The following is a 12,165-nucleotide window of genomic DNA, read 5'->3' on the forward strand; positions in this document are numbered from 1 at the left end:
CCATGGTACTTAACTGTCATGGATTAGGAACTTTTAGCTTCAATTTCTTCATCTGTTGAATTAGAGCTGAATTGGGATTTAGTTCTGAGTTAATGGTGGCTATCATCCATGGTCCAAAATTAATTCTCGTGGGGTAGGGACTAAGGGCTGGTAAAAGATGAGGATAGGGCCTCCCCTGGTGGTGCAGCTGTTGAGCGCTGGGTTGCGAGGCTGCCCGCAGCTCTGCAGCGCCAGTTTGATCGCCTGCCACTGGTGAGGGTCCCACATAAAAATAAATAAATAAATAAAGATGAGGGTAGAGGCCATATGGAGAGGAAAGCGTGGAAGGTGGAAACCAGAATCAGATTTCCCTCAAATATAAACTTCCAGGAATACTTCTTGGTTCTGGGCACTCCCCTGTCACACTGTTTCTTCTGCTATCCTCAGAAATCAGCTTGCTTGTATTCTTTTTCATTGCTGTCATCTGTAGTTTTCAACCAGAGATTTTTATTTCCCTGATCTTTGCAGAACAAATTATATTTTCATATCTTGTCTCTTCATTTGTGTCTCTGAAGCACACTGATGTTTTAACTACTTGTAAGGAAAGGGACATATTTCAGAAATAAAAAAAAAAAGAGAGAGAAACTTTCCATCTATCAATGCCACAGATTCCCTCCCCGACACGAGTTAGTATTTTCAAGAGGGAAAAGTAGTATCTTGCCACTTATATTTCAGAGACAAATCCAGAGTTCTAGTGAACTTCTTATCATTAGGGTTGGGCGGAGGCAACAGCCTGGAGTAACCAGCAAGGACTCTGCCTCTGGGTGGGACTCTGCCTCTAGGTGGGACTCTACTTCTGGGTGAGGAAACACGAGACTAAAGGAGTCAGCTGCATTGGGGTGTTGACTGGAGGAGGGGCCAGGGTAATTCTGACCCTGAAGACCAGAAATTGGAGGAAATTCACAAGTTCTTTTGCTGAATTTGAAAAGGCTTTGTTTTTTGTTTTTTTTTTTCCATCTCATAGGGAGACTTCAGCACAAATGATAGAAGAAAATTTGAACTGTCTTGGCCATTTAAGCACTATTATTCATGAAGCAAATGAGGAACAGGACAGTAGCATGGTAAGTTTTATGTGGATAGAGGTGTATTTGAGGTATGTTGATTACCAAAAGGTTAAGTTTCCCTGCTAGCCTTGTATAGGGTGTTTGGGAAGCAGATGGGCAAACAGAGGGACTCAGAGGAAAGAGCATTTGAGGACTATCTTCAACCTCAAATCTCCATCTTCTCTTACTCAGGGATATACTGTGATTATGTCATTAGGGGTATTTTTGGTCAAATGAGTGGTGAGCTTTCTTTGCAGTGTAACCACTAAAATTGAATGGTTTGTACCTTTTTGCTCAGCAGTCAATTTTCTCCAATAAAATGGGGCAGAATTTGTATATAATTCAAATATAATAAGTGCTATGTGCAAAATGAATAATGTTATTACTGTTGTAATTAATAGTGTTTATATTAAAATTTGGTTACTTATTAAAACTTGGAAGAAACTCCAATAAAATGTTTATTGAATTAACTTTTACTACATTTAGTTTGCTGTCAACTCTTTGTGTTTCCTTTTTTCATTAAGAATAATTATTTCAAATACTTACAAAAACCAAAATTTTTCATTAGCAGAAAATAAGGTAAACTAAATTTTCTAATTGTAACATATTTACCCTTTTGATTTTTTAACTTTTTATTTAAAAATGTTCAAACATACAGAAAACTTGCAAAAATAAATGCCTGTATACCTACCACTTATAGTCACCTTCTAATTGTAACCTTTTTCATGGCTTATTTTAGAATCTTGATTGGAGTTGGTTGACAGAATGACTATCTGTTCACTGTCTCTCTGTGGAAGTTGTTAACAAGTGTCAAAAACTTGTTATCACTCATGAACCCATTCTTCGGATACTAGTCATCGGAAGAAACGTCTATGGTTAGAAACTACTTATGATTTTACTAACACAATATTTTAACTTTGGGTAATTTCAACTTTGAACAGATAGAACTTTGCAAGAAGTCAGTGAATTTGTTTAAATACTACAGCTATGTAGGGTATCACTGCAATTCATTTGTCTTCAAACTTGGGAAAACATTACTTATTTAACTGAGTAAAAAGAATCTTTTAATGTTTAACTTTTGGGTATAAAGCCACAAATATATACAGAGAAGAAAACCTCAGCTAATAATTATGTATTCCTAGTAAAAGTTGTCTGCCTATGTTTCAATGGAAGAGACTGCTCACAAGTAAAATTATATTTCTTGAAGAAAAATCCCTACCTCCTTGTGTTGCACAGTGCTCTTCCTGGCATCATAAGGAGTTGGCTCAATTACATTTTTGCTTTTACTGCACATTTGACAGTATTCCTTTTCTATATAAGAGATTGTGCATCTGTGTTTTTAATACCAGGTGCCTTACATGAGTGTGCTATGTGTATATGTATTTAAGATGTACATTTAAATAATATCATAGTGATGATGTCTGTTAATTTATAATGTATTTGAAAACTCACCTGTTTTTTCAGTTGTAAAAATGGTTCATTTGTTTAAGAAATCTTTCATTTCTTGTCATACAAATTTATAAAGGTCTATACTCCCTTATCTATAATTCCAAAATTCAAAAAGCTATATACAGGTTTTTTGTAAGCTTGGCAACAAAGCTCATTTGTTTGCAAGCCTAATTTGAACTGACATTGACTACTTCTCCCATCAGTGTGAATATTCATTTATTTTTCTGAAGAACTAATAATGTGTTTCATAATGAGGGGGCAGGGTGCTGTCATAGACCCTGCTTGGTGGGGTGGGGGGGGTGGTTATATAGTATGCTTTGTGCATCGAATTACCTTTGTGAAACCTGAAAATTTCATAATTCCGAAGCATCTGACCCTAAGGGTTTCAGATAAAGAATTGTGGATCTCTGTCTTCAGTTAAGTAAGTTAAAGGGTATTGTTTGTTTTTAAAAAATGTGAAATGCTTTTGTATTGTAGACAGTTTTTCACTTTGCATATTAAATGATTTTTAAATTACTTTTTGAATCTTTATTCTTTAAAATTAGAGTCTAACATAAATATGTAGGGAAAGGAGGCCTCCCTGGTGGCACGGGGGTAAAGTCTCAGTACTGCGAAGCTGTCCACAGCCACTGTGGCACGAGTTCGATCCCTGGCCAGGGAGCTACCCACATGGCACAGCAGGCCTCTCCTGTCTCGCCCGCTGCTCCCCTCAGCAGTGTATTTCAGTCAACCTACCTGTTCTGCTCCCCATTCTGTCTCTGGTGAATCCTCTCACCCCCCACATCTCTGGCCTGTACCCCAGCTCCTGTATGCATAAATAAATAAAAATAAATCTTAAAAATAATATGTTGGGAAAATGTGAAGGGTCCATGATGTGAATTTGGAGTAATGAATAACATAATGGGCTCTCTCTGTACTTTCTTTAGGAATTAAACAGGACTTACAGTAAAGACAGTACTGGGCAGCATGTCTTTTCTCATGACATGTCCCATTGCCACAATCCATATCTGAAAATATGCTCATATCATGTTCAATAAACTGTCATACTCACATCATTCCCATTTCTGCTAGAAATGTCTTTTCCCAGTCTTCCAGGTTTGAAACCTTGGATTAGCTTTGAGCTTTTTAATCATCTGGTATAATATTTTTCTAAAGATGGAAATTCTGTCAGTTGTCATATAGGGGTCTCTCTCTCCTTTCTATTGTTCTGGAAATGTTTAATAAACATTTCTGTACCTGTTGATTGGAAGTTACTGAGCTTGATGGCAAGCTCAGAAACAGTTAACACAGGCAGTACTATAAGAATGCTTATCTGGAGAGGGAGGGATATGGGAAGAGATGACAATGAGGGGGAGAGGGAGCACAACAACTGGTGGAGGACTATGGGTGCTTTGTTGGTGGGAGAGCTATGATAGTCACACCTGAGTGGAGAATCGTACACTGTCAAAATATTTTTTTAAAGATTTATTTATTTTTGCATACAAGAACTGGGGTACAGACCAGAGGTGCCGGGGTGAGGGGGGGGGGGTTGAGAGGATTCACCAGAGACAGAGTGGGGAACAGAACAGGTAGACTGACTGAAATACACTGCTGAGGGAAGCAGCGGGCAAGTCAAGAGAGGTCTGCTGCACCATGTGGGTAGCTCCCTGGCCAGCCCGGGATTGAACTCATGCTGCAGAGGCTGTGGATAACTTCATAGTGCTGTGCTTAACTCCTTGCACCACCAGGGAGGCCCCAAAATATTAACAGATATAAAACAAATGATACTTCACTAACAAAAATATAAATAAAAAATATTTATGCACAGACCAAAAAAAAAGAAAGAATGCTTATCTGGGAGTCTGAACATATGAAGCCATCCAAGCACTAGAATTATTGTTAAAGTAGTTTATTCACTTACTTAAAGGATTATGCATTTTCTAAATGATTACCATTTTTAAGGGGTATGGCTGGGGTGATGCAGCCTGTCTACATGATATGGACAGATGATATGAATCCTAACATTTGCTTTTGGTGCATTAATTTACCTGTGTGTGTGTGTGTGTGTGTGTGTATGTGTGTGACAATGTTTCAGAGTTGAATGGCAGTTGTAAATTGTATACATTTCATCATCTAATTCAAGCACTATTATGAACTAAGAGAACCTACCCAGAAAATGGACAATTTACTTTCTTTTTGCAAGTTGAAATATCTGAGCTCTAGGGCCTCCCTGGTGGCTTAGGGGTTAAGGCTTGGCACTACCACCACAATGGCCTGAATTCAATCCCCAGGCAGGGAGCTAACCCACACAGCAGAGCAGACCTCTCCTGTCTAGCCCACTGCTCCCCAAAGCAGTGTTATTTCAGTAGATCTGCCTGTTCTGCTTCCCACTCTGTCTCTGATGAATCAAACCCCCCCATCCCCACACCTCTGGCCCACAGTTCTACACAAAAATAAATAAAATATTTAGAAGAAAAAGCAAAAAAATACGTATCTAAGGTCTGCAAATATCTGGAACAGCTACCATCCCGGACATTCCTAGGCAATAAAAGTCCAATGAATGATTCAGGTTAGTGCATTTATTGGCGAGAGTGGATAGAGTGGTCTGGGAAGTCTTGCTCTAATGATGACTTGAACTGAGTCTAACCCTTTCCATTTTCATTGTTAGTACTAGTTATACCGCTGTAATTAACCACTTGGAGTCCCTCACTCCCATCTGCCTCCACTCTAAGCCATTTTGCAGACCTACTGATCCTAAAGCTCTGCCTTCCCATATTTTCCCTGCCCAAGTCACAGGTCCCTCCAACCCAAATCTCCTTGTCCAGTTGTGACTCCATCACTAGCCTTGCAAGGTTTACACCATTACTGCCCAATCTACTCTGATATGCTGCTCTTATTGTAATAGGGTGGTCCCCAGGAAAGGGGGAGGTTCCAGGTTTCCTGCCCCACCCAAGGGAGGGTGTTGCTGAACTGGGAGAAGCAGCAGCTGGAGAAGGGACGGAGGAAGGAAAGAAGCAGGATGGAGAGCCAGAAGGAGACCTGGAGGAGGCACATGGAGTAGAGAGACACGTAAAGAAACTCTGCTTGCCTTTTGGTCCTGGACTGATTAAAACATATGTGGGTGAGAGATCCGTGAGGAAGAGACAATGATGGTTTTTGTCTTGATGTTGATTTTGCTCTTTTCCCTCCAGACTTGTCTGGTTGTTTCTGATCCTTTTCTGTGGGTCCCCACTGGAAGATGCCTTAGAATTGTGGCAGGCTTTGGGGCCTTGCTCTGGGCCAATCCCAATTTGGATGGACTTTTACCCACGAGGGGATGGGTAACTTTGGGTGCTTGATTTAGAAACCATTTTCTTTGTCTTTTCTGTATTGTTTCCTAATTATATTAAAGTTCCTTCCAATTAAAGTCTCATATGTTTTGTGTTGATGTGATGCATAGGATGGCAGAACCCATTTAGAGCAGGCAGGTTTGCAGGGTCCGGAGTGCCCCTCTCCCTGCCCTGTAACATTATTTCCTTGTAGTCATCTCACTCATATCTCTACTCTTTAACTTTGTCCTTTTGTTTTTGGTAATATATGCATATAATGGTGAATTTTAAAAGAACAGATGCAGTAAAAGAAAGTCTGTCTTTATCGCCAACCATCCAGTTCCACCTCCCTGTGGAAAACTGCATTCCAACCTTTTAAAATCTGGGCTACAAAAATAGACGACTGGATCAAGAAGATGTGGTATATATATATATATATATATATATATATATATATATATATATATATATATACAAGAGAATACTATTCAGCAATCAAAAAAGATAAACTCATGCCATTCACAGCAACAAGGCTGGAGCTAGAAAGGGTTATGCTCTGTGAAATAAATCAGAAGGAAAAGAAAAATATCGGATATCACTTATAGGTGGAATATAGGGGAACAGAATTAGGCATGGGGGGGAATAATAACAATACTAAACACAACACAACAAAAACAAACAGACAATTATAAGCCAGAGACATCCTGCAGGGGAGGGGGAGAGGTCAGACAGAGGGAGGAGCACAGAGGACTATGGTGAAGGTGCATGGGTGAATGGGTGGTGGAAATTCTGAGGGGACTAAACCAGAGAAAAGAAAGCAAACATTGTTTAAAAGTGAACAATGATGTAAAATATATAAAAGTTAATTTATTAAAACTTGGGATAGCTAGCCTGGCCTCCCACTCCTACCACCGGCATAAGCTGCAAGGAAGCTCAAATGCTGTTCCTTTTAGTCTTCCTGAAGGAACCTCAGGTCCCCACCACACAAACACACTCACAGGCTTGTGCTTCGTTCACTCTGTTCCTATTGGCCAAGAGAGACTTTAAAGTCCTCTTGGGATCAGCATTCTGGCACATACTAGGTGCTTAGAACAATACTTGGTGGTGATGCAGTTAGAGGGAGTATCCTCTTCTCAATTTCCCTAGCAAATTACTTGCAACAAGTCCGACTGCACCTGAAGCGCTTGCTTGCCACACAGTAGAGTTGGCTGTAACCCACAAAAGGACAAACCGACAGCTATCACAGAGAGAGTTCTTTGCACAAAAACAAACGAACAGGTCCCTGACAGAAAGCCCGTCTCCTCCCCTCTGCACCGCTGCCTACTCCAGATGGCCCAGTCCCCTGCTTTTCCGGGCCAAAGAGTAGCTGCGCTGCAAAGGGAAGAGCGCACATTCCTATGCGGGGACCGCGCGGCGGGCGGCTGGGAGAATTTTGTCCCGCCCGCTCGCCGTCTCCCCAGCCGCGGGGCCGGCGCTGCGTCGGCGTGCGTGCTCGCGCAGCCGCAGTGCCCGGCGAGTGGGCGGGGCCGGCCGTTGGCGGCGGTTGGCGCGGCCAGGGAGGCGGTGGCACGTGCGGGCGGGGGCGATGCGTCACTGATCGGTGAGGCGCCGCCGAGGGGTCGGCCCCCAGCGGAGCCAGCGGCTGGCCCCCTCCCCAGTTAGTGCCTCCCTCGGGGGGAGCGTCACGGGGGTCACCGCGCGCCCTGAGCCGGGCTGGCCCGCGGGCCGCTTGCACGGCGGGGCTGGCCCTGGGGGGCGGGCGCCGCGAGAGGAAGCGTGAGGCGAAGGGGGCGCCGGCCGCCCCAGCCCGGCCTGCGGGAGGGCTCCCGGGCTCCGGAGGGGCAGGGCGGACGCTGGACGGGGTGGGCTTGGCGCTCACGGGGCTGGGGGGGCCCTTCTTCCCGCACCCCGTAGGAACAAGCATGAATATGACTCAAGCCCGGGTTCTGGTGGCTGCAGCGGTGGGTCTGGTGGTGGTCTTCCTCTACGCCTCCATCCACAAGATCGAGGAGGGACACCTGGCCGTGTACTACAGGTGAGGCGTGCGCGGCCCCGCGGCGCTCCGGGTCGAGCGAACCGAGGAAGTTGTTGCTTCCAACTGCTGCGTCGGGTCGAGCGCTCCCCTGCCCGAGAAAGTGCTTCACGTCCCGCCGCTGGGGAGAGTGGCCCGGGGCAGGCTCTTGGCGGAGCGTCCTGCAGGTGTTGAACTGTTTTCGTGCCTTGTACATTTTGGGCAGAATTGGAGGCCCCCTACAGCGATCCCGGGCGCAGCGAGCTCAGTGACTGGTGGGAAGAAAGGACGAAGGAAGGAAGGCAGCGGTGACTCCACCTGTAACTGGGGTTGCATAAGTCGTACCATTCCATACGAGTGTAGGCTTTTAGTTGGCAACTACAGATGCTGTTTATTTACGGTTGGCCCAATGTGATGGTGGTTCCGTAGACTTTTTTTTTTACTTTAAAAGCGCCTCGTGTCTGGTTTTGACCTGTAAGTCCGGATGACCATATATCCCTGGACCTGCAGAGCCTAAAACACAGCGTTGACAGGCCACCCTCCTCCCGCCGTGCCCTTTTCAAGTTGAAGAAAGATATGATGTGGCGTGTGTTGCTCTTTATTTGTAAGATCTTGACTAGCTTTTCCTTCAGCATAATTGTCACCAGTTTCTTTTGATAAAAACAGAGGGCAGTTTGGAGAAGTTGTGATAGTGGTGTATTTGAAAGAGCTTCAGTTTTTGTTTTCCTCATTCTGCAAAACTGATGTTTCTACTTTATGTCCATCCTGAGTCTTAGAAAGTCTTCCCTGTGCAGTGCTAGTTTTCAAGGGCAGTTTTAATGATAGTTTTACCAGATGGGTATGGTAGATACCATTAAAAATGGCAGTATTCCATATTTCTGACTAGTTCAGCATTGTCCAACTGACAGTAAAATAACAAAAGAATATTTGAAACTATGACTCTCAAAGACTTAGAGATGGACCTCAAATATTTCATCTTTTCTAAATTATTTGTCAGGAATTCTTTGCAACAGTATAGAAAGCTAAGTTCTATTAAATTGCTATTTGCTATGTAAAATAGGACTTAATTTTTATATTTGCCCCCTAAATGCTTCCTTTTTATAATTTCCAAGAGGTGCTTTCATGCTTTTCACCTTCCAGAATTTGATGAGCTAGTCCACATTTACATTCTATCTCCTTAGAGTCTTATCTCATCTTTCATCTTTCCATGCTAATTTTTTGTTGTTTTTAAAGAGACTGAATGCCCCTAGTAATATAATCACCTTGTAAGTAGATTAAAAGAACCTTACAAATTTTCTCCACCCTTGAAAGTTTGTGTTATTTTCTTTTTTTCAACCTGGTAATTAAATATAGTATGTTTTGATTGGGCTCATGTTATATACACTTAAAGTACAGCAACTGAGAGCCATTAGAATTTTTTTTCCACAAGTATTTTCTCAGAAGAAAGACCAAGCAGAATCCTTTGAAACTGAGAGTGCTATTGGAGACCCAGAGGTATGGTTGGCTAAGCTTATGAGACAAGGTGTAACACTGGCAATTTAATTTGCTCTTTTCACCTTTTTAGATGTGGCAGATGTTTTAGGGAGTGGTTGTTGTTCAGCATGAGTAATTCTTATTAGTGAGGCTTTAGTAGGTCAATAGCATAAGAGTGAATATTATATAGCATTTTAGATTTAGAAAGAGAAGTTCTCTCTTTATAATCTTGTCAAATTGAAACATCTTTTTGCAGGGGAGGAGCTTTACTAACTAGCCCCAGTGGACCAGGCTATCATATCATGTTGCCTTTCATTACTACGTTCAGATCTGTGCAGGTGAGTGATTACTAGGGAAGCCCCACACTGGATAGACAGGTGTGACAGGAGCAGTTACCACACTTGTGGGTGGAGCTGGATTTCCTTATTGCTTAAGCAAATTGGTATTTACTTAAATACAGGACTTAAAGTTCAGAGTACAGTTGTCACAGCAGAAGTCATGATCTTGAACCACCTCCCTCTCTTCAAGTATGTTTAAAGTATGAGCTAGGCAGTTTAGACCAACTTCTCCTGCCTAAATAGTGCAAGTGTTCATAAGCAGGACTTTGGAACACAATTAAGTGGAAATACAAATGAGTGATTCCTTGGTTTAGAACAGTGTTTGGTTTCCCTAAAGGCAGTCTCCTTGCCTACTCTTAACATGAAGATCTGAATTTTTATACACAGCTTTTCTGCTTTACATTTTTGATTGGGACATTAAGCACCATTTTACATTGAACCTTAGTGAATGTTTAATTTTCAAAGTATCCCAGGATGTTTGAAATATGTGGTCATTCAGAACACTGTCTTGGCCATGGGAGACTCTTGAAGTAAAATATCTTGACATAACAAGATGACGAAACAATATTAGATTATGACTACTTTTCAAGCTTGCTGTGAAACAGTATTAGATTATGACTACTTTGCAAGCTTGTTGTGATCATAAATCTTTGGATTCAAGATTTATTCTATCTGCTGTTAATTTTTCAGGAGTCAGAAAAATTCAGTGTATTTAGTTAATCATGTAGGTTTTCTGTTAAGTGAGAGTTCCAGTGAAATTCCTCAGATTTCCTTCCTTTTCCTTTTTTGCATGAGTTAGGACAAGAATTATGTTTGTTGAAGTAAAATATAGTGTTCTTTCCCTAGTCACACTGATTTTTATATCATTTTTATATCCTCTGTTTTGTTCACTCATGATGTGGTTACCTTTCTCTCACATTCTCTCCCTCCATTCCTTCTTCTACACCTAAATCTTACATCTTTTTAAAGGTCATGGTAGGATCCTCCTTTTCTAATCCATAACTCTTAAAGTCTATTATGTATTTTGGGCCAGGTCTTTTTTCCTTTAATCATATTATCTGATACTGTTCTCTAAGTTTTTGTATATATTTTCTTTCCAGAATATCAACCTTAAAGGCAAGGGTTGGGACACATATTTATAACCTTTATAATTGTGGTAAAAGTTGTTAAATTGAGCTGATTTCTCAGGTAGCACTGTAGTATAGTAAACATGGGTCCAGAAACCTAGAGACTTAGATTCTGGCCCTGACTCTACCATCAATTTGGTTACATGACTTTGCAAAAAGTAACAATTGTAGACTTCAGCTCTTCCTCCATGAAAGGAGTTTTGATTATGTCACCTCACCAACAACCCAAGCAGTCTGTACTGATTATGTAAATAGCATCATCAGACCCTCAGAGATCAGGGACTTTTTTAGATTTTATTCAAAGTCAGAAAAATCTGTTTCTGCTTTCTTGGAGCTTGGTGTGTTGAGTCATACTGATGCAGAGACTTATAAAAGAGGTATAGACTGTAAATATTAGAGAGATTTTGGAGTTTAGTTGTATGTATAGCAAATATATAACATTTGTATGTATGTATGTGAATAAATACATAAAATACCTTATATAATATACATGGCAATAAACTATCAAAAGAAATGAAATCAGTGAAAAGTTTTCTGTGTAAATCAATATATTTTGCATTTACAAAAAATATGTTTATGCTGGGGCCAGTGTGACTAAATAGGAATGTACTTTCTTTGTATGTGAAGCAGTAGTATTCTGGGAAATAATTATATTCCTAATTCCATTTTTAAAAATTGTTCTTGGAAGATTGTGATGTAGATTAAATTTCTTTTTGGAGTTTTTCATACATATCAAAAGATAAAGCCTGTAAACAAATGGGTTAACAAACTTGCTAACTGAAAGGAATTTATATGACGCATCTTGGGAAATGTGAAATCCCATATATGATGTAAAGGGGGAAAAAAAATGCTGCTGGAAATGATATGAAAACCTTTGGCCTTTGAAGAATATATAACATAACTAAACACTCATTTTTTAAACATTGTTTGTACCAGAAGAATCACTTGTGAGATAATATTTAAAAAGTATATGCAAGAACATGAAGAGAGGGTATAAAACTGAAATGGAACATTTGAACTCTCCTAGTTCTTTTTTGAAAACTAGCTAGAGAATATCCTTTAAATTTAAAAATGTTTTATTAAAGTTGATGTGGAATATGGAAATTGGATTTGATTAATGCTTTGAAGAAAATAAAATAGAACTCCTATCTTTATCACCTCCCCTCACTTTACCTAGAACTGCCACTATTGTTTACCATCATAACCCTCATCTCTCAACTCTAGATTTGTATTCTTTTCCCTCCTGGGCTTTTTTTATTTATACATTTCAATGTCCATGGCTTTTATTACTAAGTTAACCTAAATAAATACTTCAGCTTCCCAACCATTGTTTTTTTTTCTTTCTTTGCCTCCAGAAGTGATGAATAATGAGAACTGTATCATGTATGAGCAAAGGAA

General features: G+C 40.7%; 2 protein-coding genes across 3 annotated transcripts in view; both read left to right on the forward strand.

The window, feature by feature from the left end:
• Positions 1–1,851, forward strand: part of CHUK (component of inhibitor of nuclear factor kappa B kinase complex) — a gene marked incomplete at both ends in the record, with an annotated part of 31,086 nt that extends 29,235 nt beyond the window's left edge. The window contains 2 exons of one of the 2 annotated variants that reach the window (XM_084245644.1): positions 1,004–1,100; positions 1,822–1,851. In XM_084245644.1, coding sequence (XP_084101770.1) covers positions 1,004–1,100; positions 1,822–1,851 — 127 coding nt within the window. Of the gene's footprint in view, positions 1–1,003; positions 1,101–1,821 lie in introns of those variants that run through there. The other variant, XM_084245645.1, reaches the window with a different exon arrangement.
• A 5,874-nt stretch (positions 1,852–7,725) lies between these two features.
• ERLIN1 (ER lipid raft associated 1) overlaps positions 7,726–12,165 on the forward strand; it is a 34,784-nt gene continuing 30,344 nt past the window's right edge. Inside the window, exons 1-2 of the mRNA XM_084244589.1 lie at positions 7,726–7,853; positions 9,559–9,640. Of these exons, the coding sequence (XP_084100715.1) occupies positions 7,741–7,853; positions 9,559–9,640 (195 nt within the window). The 5' untranslated portion in view covers positions 7,726–7,740. The remainder of the gene's footprint in view (positions 7,854–9,558; positions 9,641–12,165) is intronic.

The sequence above is a fragment of the Talpa europaea genome (assembly GCF_964194135.1).
Source record: "Talpa europaea genome assembly, chromosome: 10".
Classification (NCBI taxonomy): Eukaryota; Metazoa; Chordata; class Mammalia; order Eulipotyphla; family Talpidae; genus Talpa; species Talpa europaea.